At 43.9% G+C, this 12,195-nt stretch overlaps 1 protein-coding gene across 3 annotated transcripts in view; it reads left to right on the top strand.

The window, feature by feature from the left end:
- The window catches only part of LOC144680794 (synaptotagmin-like protein 2), a 272,148-nt gene that overhangs the window by 242,368 nt on the left and 17,585 nt on the right, over nucleotides 1–12,195 (top strand). For all 3 annotated transcript variants that reach the window (XM_078542176.1, XM_078542177.1, XM_078542178.1), the window contains one exon: nucleotides 10,026–10,128. In XM_078542176.1, the coding sequence (XP_078398302.1) occupies nucleotides 10,026–10,128 (103 nt within the window). The remainder of the gene's footprint in view (nucleotides 1–10,025; nucleotides 10,129–12,195) is intronic.

Raw genomic sequence — 12,195 nt, 5'->3', positions numbered from 1 at the left:
GCCCAATTGGTGTGTTTTATAGGAGCCAGACATATTTTGGAAAGCAGACAATAGAAGCAATGGCTTGATTATTTTAGCCCCATCATCGAAGCAATATGTTATTTCTGTTCATTCAGTAGGTTAAGAATCATCTAGTTTGGTTTTCAGTTTATTGCTCGCTTGACCAGCTTTGTAAAAAAAAATGTTCAAAATTCAGTTCATATACAGTAGAGTGAAAGGGATCTTGGAGTTCACAGCTCCTACTCTTCAAGCAAAATGACATTTGACACCAATTTATAATTTGGTACAAAATATTCTATGGTAATTTACTGGAGAGAAATTAGATTAAATCAACTTTTTGGATATTCAGAAGAATTCTTAAATTGATGTGTGGCATCTGTTTATGCTACTTTTATGTTACAAGATGACCAAGTTTGGGAAGGAAATATTCCAGGCCAGAAGTTTCCCTCCATCGGGACGGGGTGGGGGGGGTTGTGCGGGGGCGGGCGCGAACCTGATCGGGTCCGTGCTGCTATTTTACGTGGGCGAGCCAATTAAGGCTGGCCCATCATAACACTCACCCGGAAGCGCTGTGTGCTCCCTGTGCGGGCAGTGGGGGGGGAATTTCCTGAGTGGCTCCCAGCACTCTTTCGTGCATGTGTGTGAAAGAACGCAGCAATCTCCCTGAGGAATGGAGGTGCCTCAGGGAGATTTGTTTCAGTGTTAAACTTTTAAATAAAAGACTTTTACATTTTTGAAACATGTCCCCTCATGTGACATTTTGGAAAAAATTTTACTGATTTTTTTTGAAGACTTCATGAAACCTCATCCCTCCCGTGGATGAGATTCCATGAAATATGTGAAGGCCGCCTGGGCTTTTCGCCTGCCCGCCGACCTTAAGGTTGGACGGGCAGCTCATTTAATTGTTTTAGTTAGTTTTTAACAGGCCTTAATAGGCCTTTGACAGTTTGGCGGGCACACGCCCGACATCACCACGCGTCATTTTACGCGTCGGTGAGCGGGCATCGGGTCCCACCCCCCTGCTTGGCGATGGGAAAATGCTGCCCCCAGGGTATATAACATTTCAAAAAGACAGAATGAAAAAGAAGAAGTACCACTGATCATAAAGGATGACATTAACATAGTAGTGAGAAAGGATCTTGGCTCAGAAGATCAGGAAATATAATCCGTATAGGTGGTGATAGGATTAATCTGCTGGGAGTTATAGGCCCTCAGATAGAAGTTATACCATTGAATAGAACAGTAAATAAGATGTAATTGGAGCTTTTGACAAAGGCAATGTAATAATTGTAGGGAACCTTAATCTTCATATAGACTGGACAGATCAGATTGGCAGAAGTAGTGTAGAAAATGAGTAGAATGTCTTCATGAGAATTTCTTGGAACAATGGGCTGGATTTTACAGGCCCCCACTGGGGCCTCCACTGGCGTTTTCAGCACGGGGGGTCACGTAAAATATAGCCCACTGCATTTCCACCCACCCCCTACCCAGTTCCCACAATACGGAGGGGGGAAGGTGCCTACTAGCCTGCCTGCCCTTTGGTTTACTGGGGCCCTTAAGTGACCAATTAATGGCCACTTACTATGCTTTGCAGTGGAAGGGCAAGAGTAGGAAGGCCATTTTTTCACTAAAGTTAGTAAAAAAGCGGGAAGGAAGGGGGGATACATCATTTGGGGGTGCACATGCACATTGGGGGCAACCCCCCCCCGCGCCCCCCCCCCCCCCACTAAGGTTGTACCTCACGTTGTGCCTCCCTACCTGGGCTCCAAAATTTGATTGGCCATCAGCTCACGAGGGCAGGACTTCCAATGAGGGGCACAAGTCCCACACTCAGCTTGTTAAAGCCAGCACAGCATCATACCACAGAACAGCCTTTGCTAAAGTCAGTCGGTTTGCAACTGATGTTTCTAATGGGTGGGAGGTGGGGGTGAGTAATAAGCCCCTGCCATAATATTCAGCCCAATATGTTGTGAAACCAACTAGGGATAAAATTATTTTAGATATAGTACTGCACAATGAAGTAGATTTAGTTAGTAATCTCATAGTCAACTTCCTCTGGGGAAAAGAATGATCAAAATACAATTGAATTCCATGTAGATTTTGCAAGTGTCATATTTGAGTCCCAAACAAGAATCATAAGCTTGAAGCAAGCCAGCTATGCAGGTATGAGAGGAAAGGGTTTTTTTTTATTCATTCATGGGATGTGGGCATTGTTGGCTGGGCCAGCAGTTATTGCCCATCCCTAATTGCCCTTGAAAAGTGGTAGTGAGCTGCCTTCTTGATCCACTGCAGTCCATGTGGTGTAGGTGCACCCACAGTGCTGTTAGGAAGGGAGTTCCAGGATTTTGACCCAGTAACAGTGATGAAATAGCGATATATTTCCTAGTCAGGATGGTGAGTGACTTGGGAACACCACAGCCTGGAAGTTCTCCTCCATGTGTCGACTGTCCTTGTCCTTCTAGATGGTAGTGGTCTGGGTTTGGAAGGTGCTGTCTAAGGAACTTGGCGTATTCCTGCAGTGCTGCCAATGTGCATCGGCAATGGAGGCAGTGAATGTTTGTGGATAGGGTGCCAATCAAACAGGCTGCTTTGTCCTGGATGGTGTCAAGCTCCTTGAGTGTTGTTGGAGCTGCACTCATCCAGGCAAGTGGAGAGTATTCCATCACACTCCTGACTTGTGCCTTGTGGATGGTGGACAGGCTTTGGGGAGTCAGGAGGCGAGTTACTTGTCACAGGATTCCTAGCCTCTGACCTGTTCTTGTAGCTACAGTATTTATATGGCAGTACAGTTAAGTTTCTGGTCAATGGTAACCCCGAGCAATGGTAATACCTTTGAATGTCAAGGGGCAATGGTTAGATTCCCTTTTATTGGAGATGGTCATTGCCTGGCACTTGTGTGGTATGAATGTTACTTGCCACTTGTTAATCCAAGCCTGGATATTGCCCAGGTCTTGCTGCATTTGGACAAGGACTGCTTCAGTATCTGAGGAGTCGCGAATGGTGCTGAACATTTGTGCAATCATCAGCAAACATCCCCACTTCTGACCTTATGATGGAAGCAAGGTCATTGATGAGGCAGTTTAAGATGGTTGGGCCGAGGACACTACCCTCAGGAACTCCTGCAGTAATGTCCTAGAACTGAGATGACTGACCTCCAATAACCACAACATCTTCCTTTGTGCTAGGTATGACTCTAACCAGCGGATATTTTCCCTCTGATTCCCATTGACTCCAGCTTTACTAGGGAGGCTAAGGTTGATTGGGTAAATAGACTAAAATGTATGGCAGTAAATAAACAGTGGGAAACCTTTAGAGAAACAATTGAAAAAGTTCAACAAACATAAATTCCATTAGCAAAAATTCAGCGATAACGATTCATCCATGCTTACTATGGAATTTAAGAATAGTATTAGACTAAAAGAAGAGGCTTTTGATGTTGCAAAGAATAGTAGTAAGTGTGAGGATTGGGAATGTTTTAGAAATCAGTAAATAGTAACCAAAAGTTGCTATAAGGGAGAAAAAATGATATGGGAGCAAATTAGCCATGAATATTAAAAAAAAGATTGTAAGAGCTTTTATGAGTATGTCAAAAGGAAGAGATTATCTAAAGTAAACATGGGTCTCTTAGAGGCAGAGACAGGAGAAATTATCATGGGAAATGAGGAAATGGCAGAAACTTTGAACAAATATTTTGTGTCTGACTTCACAGGAGAGGACATAAATTATATACCAAAAATAGAGGGTAACCAAGGGGATAATAAGAGTGAAGAACTTAAGGTAACTAATATCAGCACTCTCAAAATATGGAAAGCAAGAGCAGTAAAACACTGACTGGCTTGAGGCTAATATCATTGTAATTACCCTGTCATTGTACCCAAGCAATCCACTCTCATTAATTACAAGAGATCCAAACAAGAAGATTCTGGATGTGCTACGAACTGCTAGAAGTAAGGTCCAACAGATTGCTAAGTGCTGCGCCAATGATCACTAGTTACAACTTTGCCAGGATATCTGAAGTCCTTCAACACAGGGAATACTAGGGGTGTGTATGATGGGATCAAAACTGCAAAAGGTCCATCAGCAAAAAAAAGCTCCATTGAGAAAAAAGGTAGGGGAGGCTATCATTGATTGCATTAAACAGTTGGAGAGCTGACTGAAACACTATCTTTAGTTGTACACTGGGGAGAACACTGTCACCAAGGAATCCCTAAACACCATAGAAAGCCCACCTGTCATGGAGGAACTGGATACCGAACCCACAGCGGAGGAGCTTCGCAGAGATATTGACTCGATTGCCATGGGCAAAGCTATACCACCTGAACTCATCAGGCACCAGAAACCAGCACTCCTGCAGCACTTACACAAACTTCTCTGTCTCCACTGGAGGGAGGGAGCAGTGCTCCATGATATGATTGATGCGAAGATTGTGACCCTGTACAAGAACAAGGGTGACTGCAATGATTACAACAACTATCAAGGTATCTATCTCCCTGCTGAGCATTGTGGGAAAAGTATTTGCCCATGTTGCCCTTGTCAGATCCTGGCTGGGTGCATCTACCCTGAATCCCAGTGTGGCTTAAAGTCTGGAAGATGTATAATTGAACTGATCTTCTCAGTCTGGCAGCTGCAAGAGAAATGCTTTGAACAAAGGAGACCTATGTTACTCTATGTAACCTTCATCAATCTCACCAAGGCATTTGATCAGGCAGGCGGAGGTGGTCTATTTTAGCTGCTGGAGAAAATGGCTGCCCGCTGAAGCTGCTCAGTGTGATCTCCTCTTTTCATGACAACGTGATGGACAAAGTCAAGTATGATGGGGTATCATTGAAACCCTTTGTGATCTGCAGCGGGGTCAAAGAGAGTTGTGTTCTGGCACAAACACTCTTTGGCATATTCTTCTCTTTGCTGCTGTCATATCTCTACAGTTCATTTACAGAGGGTGTCTACTTACATACCAGAACTGACAGAAAGCTGTTCAGCCCACTTGAGGTCCAAAATAAAAGTATGCCAAGTCCTCATCAGAGAGTTACTCTATGCTGAGAATACCATACTAAATTCCATACTGAGGATCACCTTCAGCCGTAAATGGTTAGGCTCTTTCACACCAGTAGGGAGTTTGGTTTGGCCATCATCATCAGGAAGACAACTGTCATAGTCCATGGTGTTGCAATACTGCCGCCTATCAGCATTGACAATGTGGTGCTGGAGACGGTTGATAGCTTCACATATCTATCCCAGAAGGTTGTGAATGCTCCATCATTAAGTATATTCAAGACTGAGATCAATAGATTTTTGGTCCGTCAGGGAATCCATGGATATGGGGGACAGGCAGGAAAATGGAGCTAAGGTAGAAGATCAACCGTGATCGTATTGATTCATGGAGTAGGCTTGAGGGGCCGAATGGTGGACTCCTGCTCCCAGCTGAGTGCTTGGTGTTACTTGTTAATTGCTGATGACACAGAATTGAAATTTGTTCCGTTTAGCAGTTATTTGTAATTCAGATTGATTCTTATCTCAGGTGTTTTACTTAAAACAGTCAATAGATATGCATTTGTCAGCTCTTAAAAGAAGACCTGAGCCTCCTTTCAATTGACACAGGTTTTCTTGTGTGCATCAATTGGATGTATTCACAGTAGGCAGGGCATTTTTCCTCAGGCACTTTCTCTTTGACCCTTATTAAAACCTGCAATTGAGCCAATTGAACAGGGTGAATGCCGAGTTATGTTTTTGATAACTGGTTAATTTGTAATAATCCCGGAATAGATTTAATTACTGATGCTTCTTTAAGTTTTTTAATGAAGCAGTCCTAATGAATATCCAATTAGGATTTATTTAGCCTGTACAGTATCTTTAGCTCATGACATGAAAAGTTTATTTAACAATGCCGTAACTTCCGAGGTCCCCAGTGTCGGGTTTGGGGTTACCCCAAAGGTGCACTTGGAAATCCCTTTTGGACGTTCCCAGGTAAGGGTTTGCACAGCAATTGTCCCAGAAGTGCACAATTCCTCTGGACAATTGCGCTGCGCTGGGAACCATCCGAAAATGCGGTTTAAATCGCAACCTTTGGATGGTTCCGACAGGGGTACACCAATAGTTACCCTTAAAAAGTTAGAAAAATTAAAACCTTTTCTAACTTCTGGGTAACTATGCTAAACACCCAGACTGACCCCAACGTGACTCCCCCCACACTCCCAACCACCCTTCACAAGGAATCACCTTCCCCAACCCCTAGCCCAGCAAACCCCCCACCCAACCTCCAATCGCCCTCGCAGGCCCGACCTGACCCCCACCGACTTCTGACACCACCCTCCCCAAACTTGTGGTACCCCCATGCACTCCAACTCCTTCCAAGCCCCCACATTCCCCCCAATATCCAACCCCCCCACCTCCCATCCTCCTGATCTCTGACCCCGCCCCCCCAACCCCTGACCTCCGACTCCCACATCCGAAACCCGCCAACCACCTAAAAAAGGGAGTGTAGCCTCCTTGAATCTACCGGAGCTGCACTTTGCTGGGGCCTGCGAGGAGTCTTTCGATGCAGGCCCCAAACAGCTACAATGATTGGAACTGTCAGCGTAATTTTCAAGGGCAGGTAACTTTTTTTTATTCATTCACAGGATGTGGGCTTCGCTGGCTGGGCCAGCATTTATTGCCCATTGCTAGTTGCCCTTGAGAAGGTGGTGGTGAGCTGCCTTCTTGAACCGCTGCAGTCCAAGTGGTGTAGGTACACCCACAGTGCTGTTAGGGAGGGAGTTCCAGAATTTTGACCCAGCAACAGTGGAGGAATGGTGATATACTTCCAAGTCAGGATGGTGAGTGGCTTGGTGGGGAACTTCCAGGTGGTGGTGTTCCCATCTATTTGCTGCCCTTGTCCTTCTAGATGGTAGCGGTCGTGGGTTTGGAAGGTGCTGTCCAAGGAGCCTTGGTGAGTTGCTGCAGTGCATCTTGAGCCCTAGCAAAACTGGAGTCAATGGGAATCAGGGGTAAAACTCTCCACTGGTTGGAGTCATACCTAGCACAAACGAAGATGGCTGTGGATGTTGAAGGTCAGTCATTTCAGCTCCAAGACATCACTACAGGAGTTCCTCAGGGTAGTACCCTCGGCTCAACCATCTTCAGCTGCTTCATCAAGGACTTTCTTTCCACCAGAAGTGGGGATGTTCGCTGATGATTGCACAATGTTTAGCAGCATTTGCGACTCCACAGATACTGAAGCAGTCCATGTCCAAATACAGCAAGACCTGGACAATATCCAGGCTTGGGCTGACAATTGGCAAGTAACATTCATGCCACACATGCCAGGCAATGACCATCTCCAACAAGAGAGGATCCAACCATCACCCCTTAATGTTCAATGGCATTACCATCACTGAATCTCCCACTATCCACATCTTAGGGATTACCATTGACCAGAAACTGAACTGAACTAGCCATATAAATACTGTGGCTACAAGAGCAGGTCAGAGGCTAGGAATCCTGTGACAAGTAATTCACCTCCTGACTCCCCAAAGCCTGTGCATCATCTACAAGGCACAAGTCAGGAGTGTGATGGAATACTCCCCACTTACCTGAATGAGTGCAGCTCCCACAACATTCAAGAAGCTTGACACCATCCAGCAAAAAGCAGCCCACCTGATTGACAACACATCCAGAAACATTCACTCCCTCCACCAGTGATGCTCAGTAGCAGCCGTGTGTACCATCTACAAGATGCACTGCAGAAGCTCACCAAGGCTCCTTAGAGAGCACCTTCCAAACCCACAACCACTACCATCTAAAAGAACAAGGGTAGATGGGAACACCACCACCTGGAAGTTCCCCTCCAAGTCACTCACAATCCTGACTTGTAAATACATCGCCGTTCCTTCATTGCCGCTGGGTCAAAATCCTGGAACTCCCTTCCTAACAGCACTGTGGGTGTACCTACACCACAGGGACTGTAGCATTTCAAGAAGGCAGCTCACCACTACCTTCTCAAGGGCAATTAGGGATGGGCAATAAATATTGGCCCAGCCAGCAAAGCCCACATCCCGTGAATGAATTTTAAAAAGTGTCTGATCGGCTTGAGTGTGTGAGTTTAGAGTGATGAATGAGCTGGCGCCATGGATGTGATCATTCATCCTCTATCTGCATTGGATGGCCAACCTCTTCTGTACAGCAGTGGCATTGATCACCACTGCCATTGCCTACCATGCTAGAGTGATAATGTTGCTTCCCCTCCTGCAGCCAGAGTGGGGGTAGAGGACATCACAGTGGGCCTCCACAGCGTCCAAAAGGCACTCGAGGGCCTCAGTCCAATTGCCTTTCGGGGTCATGTTTTCTTTGCTGCAGTCCTGGGCTGGAAGCATGGAGCGCAGCTGTACTTTTAAATGTGGTGTCTGGCGTGATGACGTGGTGAGGTGACAGTGTGGCAGGCGAATCGGAGCCTGCTCACCATCAAAACAGTGTGTATCCCAGGAATGCATAATTAATGTGGCAGGTTTGGAGTGATATGTCATGAAAAGCCGCCATTGTGGCCGGTGGGTAAAACATCATTTTTCCCGCCCACCACCACACAGTGCAAACCTGAGACTATTCCGCTCATTGATTCAATAGATGGCCGCAGCACAAACAGTAACTGTATGTATTTATTTCTTCTAATTTCTGTGGGCCAGCACTTTCTGATGCTAGCCGGAAGCTACGGCCCTTTATTGTGTTTAGCAAGCCTCCATTTTCCATTTACATGTGCTGCATTTCAAATAAAGGAAAAGGAAATTTTAAAAATACATGGTATGATTCTTTGATATATCTATCACACATTTCATAACTGCACAGCAGGAAGACCATACTATGTAGCGGTACTGTTATAGCCTTTAACTATGCTTGATGGTGGAGATATAAAAATGGTCGGAACAGGCTTAAAAAATATCGACAAAACTAGTCAGATTCCATTGAGAATATAAATTCGTGAAATTCTTAAAATTGCTGTAACTAACTTTTGCTTATAAAACAGCTTTTCTGTAATGATAAACTTTGTGAATGCAGCCAGTTTCAGAGACTATGGGGCTGTTGGGAGAGTCCAGGTTTGAGCCTACAATTTCATTACTTGGTGAGCTCCAAATGTCAGCTTCATTATTGCCAAAAGGCAGTGAATAGAGATCATGTGCATCTACTACATGGAGTCAGGGATACTTGGACCAGGAATTTCCTAGGTTAATTTCATACAACTTTTAGTATCTGCTTGCAAATTGGCATTAGCAAACACCCGATCATTTTCTTGGCTCGAGAATTGTGTATGCCATTGAGAGACAAGGAAAGGAAGGGAAAATGCCCAGGCAAAAACATACATGATGTATATCAGAGGCACTGAAATGTTTATAATGAGCTTAGTCAACTATGACCGGAACTAAATCAAATTATTTGATTTGAAACTAGTCTTTGCTGCACATGAAATAACAAGCTGCAAAATATTTCAGGAGAACAGAAATAAATAGGCACTAAACATCTCTGCAATGAGCAGTGATAAGATGTAATGAGACAGAAAATATACTGAGAAAGAAATATTGTAATTTGAAAGGTGTTGCCACTAAAAGCTTTTTTACTTAGAATGGATCTTATGATGGTCAGCTGTAATCTCAATAAACATTGATAGTTCAACCAGAATTTATGGAAAAGTAACAAGTACTCCATCATATGTAAGACAACCTCAATTGATTTTATATGCCTGAGGAGAATTCTATCAGGGGATTGTCATTATGTTATATAATGCTTGATTGGTTTATATGTATTACAACTAAAATCTTCAAACAGATATAATAGTGTTGAGAGGCCAAGTAATGATGCCTTTGATATCAATTTCTATGTATTCAAGTTGTTCCCAGCTTGCTTATTATGAACAAGAATTCCTCTGTTTGAAAATGTTATCGAAATTCAAAATATTAAAACATATCGAGGTGCCAGAGATTGAGGTTACAGACTGATAAATAGCATATGCACATGAATCCCAGAAACCTGTACTTATGCAGATTATTTTTCTCTTCAAATAGGTATGTAAAAACTTACCTTCTTCCTGACCGCTCACGACCAAGTAAACGCAAGTCATCTGTAAAGAAAGCTACGCTGAATCCACAATATAATGAAATCCTGAAGGTAAGTTTTTTTTTGAAATTAGAGCTTGTTGGTTATCTTCCATCTGCAAATTATTCTAAAATATAGAAAAGCTGTATTCCACCCCCCGCACCCCACCCCCACCGCCCTCACCCCCCCTCCAAACACCCCCACAACAAACTTCCATAATCCATGTTGTTTGCTTTCATCCAATCCCCCCATCCAGGAAGATGCGCTAGCTTGAGCCATGGGCTTGCCACAGTTACTGTCTATGTTAGTCTACAGTGGCTAACAGAAATTTTGATCTAAATTGGCCACATTATCATCATATTATCATGTACTTCCATACCACACAACCCCATGTCCAAAGAAGAAAGGTTTCTTTCCTGCACAGCACCACTAACCCAACTGATCTCTGAGAAAACCTAATAAATTGAGAGAAACATGTTTTCTGTGTAACATCCAATCTTGAGATTCGGACATTTGTTTGAGAGTGGAATACTAAACCACTCAAATTGGGTAGCTCAGGATTTACTCAATCTTTCAGCTTTCTGCAATGGAATGAACATTTTGTCTTGGACATGAGGAAACTATAGGAATTGAACAGTGCCAACACACTTTTGCACTTTCTTTTGGTTGTTTGGCCAAATATTTGTTGTATCAAATAGGAGTTGCATGCCTAATTGAAACCCCATGTAGACCTCTTTTATTCTTAATATTATATTTTTAACCACTAAAACGTTCACACAGCATTAGTGTTTCAGACTTTGGATAATTCACATACCCATTTAAGAATACATACTCTATGGAATTTTTCTCAACTTCCTCATGCTTGTATGTGCTTCAACAAGATAAATGCAGGGTTATGGGGAGAAGGCAGTAGAATGACACTAAGTGAATTGCTCATTCAGAGAGCCAGTGCAGACATGATGGGTTGGATGGCCTTCTTCTGCACTGTAGCAATTGTTAGGAACTAGAGATAGTTTAAGTAAGTTAAATTTGTATTTTTAGATGTTAGGAATGAGTATTAGCTTTAGGTTTAATTTGTGCTTCTGTATTTGTGTGTTAAGAAAGGGGGGAACTTGAGTTTTAGTTTCACTTTAAAAGATACCTGCATTTTGATGAGGTTTTATGACTCTTGAAGGGAAGTTAAAGCAAATACAAGGTAGAAAAACCTGTGCTCTTGCCTAGCAACAGGGGTCCAGAGAGAGGGAACCACAGACACAGAGAAACTGAAAGCAGTTCGAGTTCAGTTGGCAATTATGCTCTAAGGTGGAAGAAGCAGTTTAAGTCTCTCTCTAGCTGGATATACTAGCAGATTGCGGAGGAAAATAAGTCTAAGGCTCTTAGATGAGTTGGTCTAAAGATAAAGTAACAGTGACCGTCAATGAGTTCTGGATCTCAAGGGAGATACCAAGTTGTCAGCAGTCTACTGGGAAAGGGAACTGCAGGGAGCAGGTCCTAAAGGAAAAAGAGAAAGGTCTCAAGAAGCCCTTTAAGTTAATTCAAAGGACAAGGACAGGGATCTGGAACAAGATCCTGATTAGTGGAAGTGAAAGCAAGGAGCAGAGAGGAAGGGCCTAATTTTAGAGAGAAAAAGCTGCAGGAAGCAGACTCAAGGCAAAACAGGCTTGCGAGAAGCCAGAAGATTTGAGGAGACAGCCAAAAGGTTGGTGACTTCTTTCTATGGACATGTGAAGCAGTGGTGTTCTGTTAGCATGGCTGAGTATCTGAGAGAGAGTGCGTGGAAGAAAGCCTGAACGCACGTGGCGATCCAGGAGAGAGGAACATTGGAAGAAGAGTTTGAAACCCTGGAGGTGGACCCTTGTGGAAGGCATCCGAGAGAAAGGGTAGTTTAGGAGAAGGCTCCAAAGCGGATTCTTATGGAATGGAGATCGGAAACCCTCGTGTGAAAGACGGAGTTCAGTGAGACTGGTTGGCTTATGGTGTGGCAAGTGTCTCAGTGGGGGAGGGGGGAGGGGTTGGGGTGGGGCGGGATGCGAGTTGATCAGAAATCCATAGATCCATAGCATCTGTTTGGGGTAGCAGCTGTCACTTAGTTTAAGTGCCTGATCAAAGGTTGCCTATTGGTTTACATGGACTGTGTAC

This window comes from Cetorhinus maximus, chromosome 5 (assembly GCF_964194155.1).
Source record: "Cetorhinus maximus chromosome 5, sCetMax3.hap1.1, whole genome shotgun sequence".
NCBI lineage: Eukaryota > Metazoa > Chordata > Chondrichthyes > Lamniformes > Cetorhinidae > Cetorhinus > Cetorhinus maximus.
This window is presented reverse-complemented; position numbering and strand designations above follow the sequence as displayed.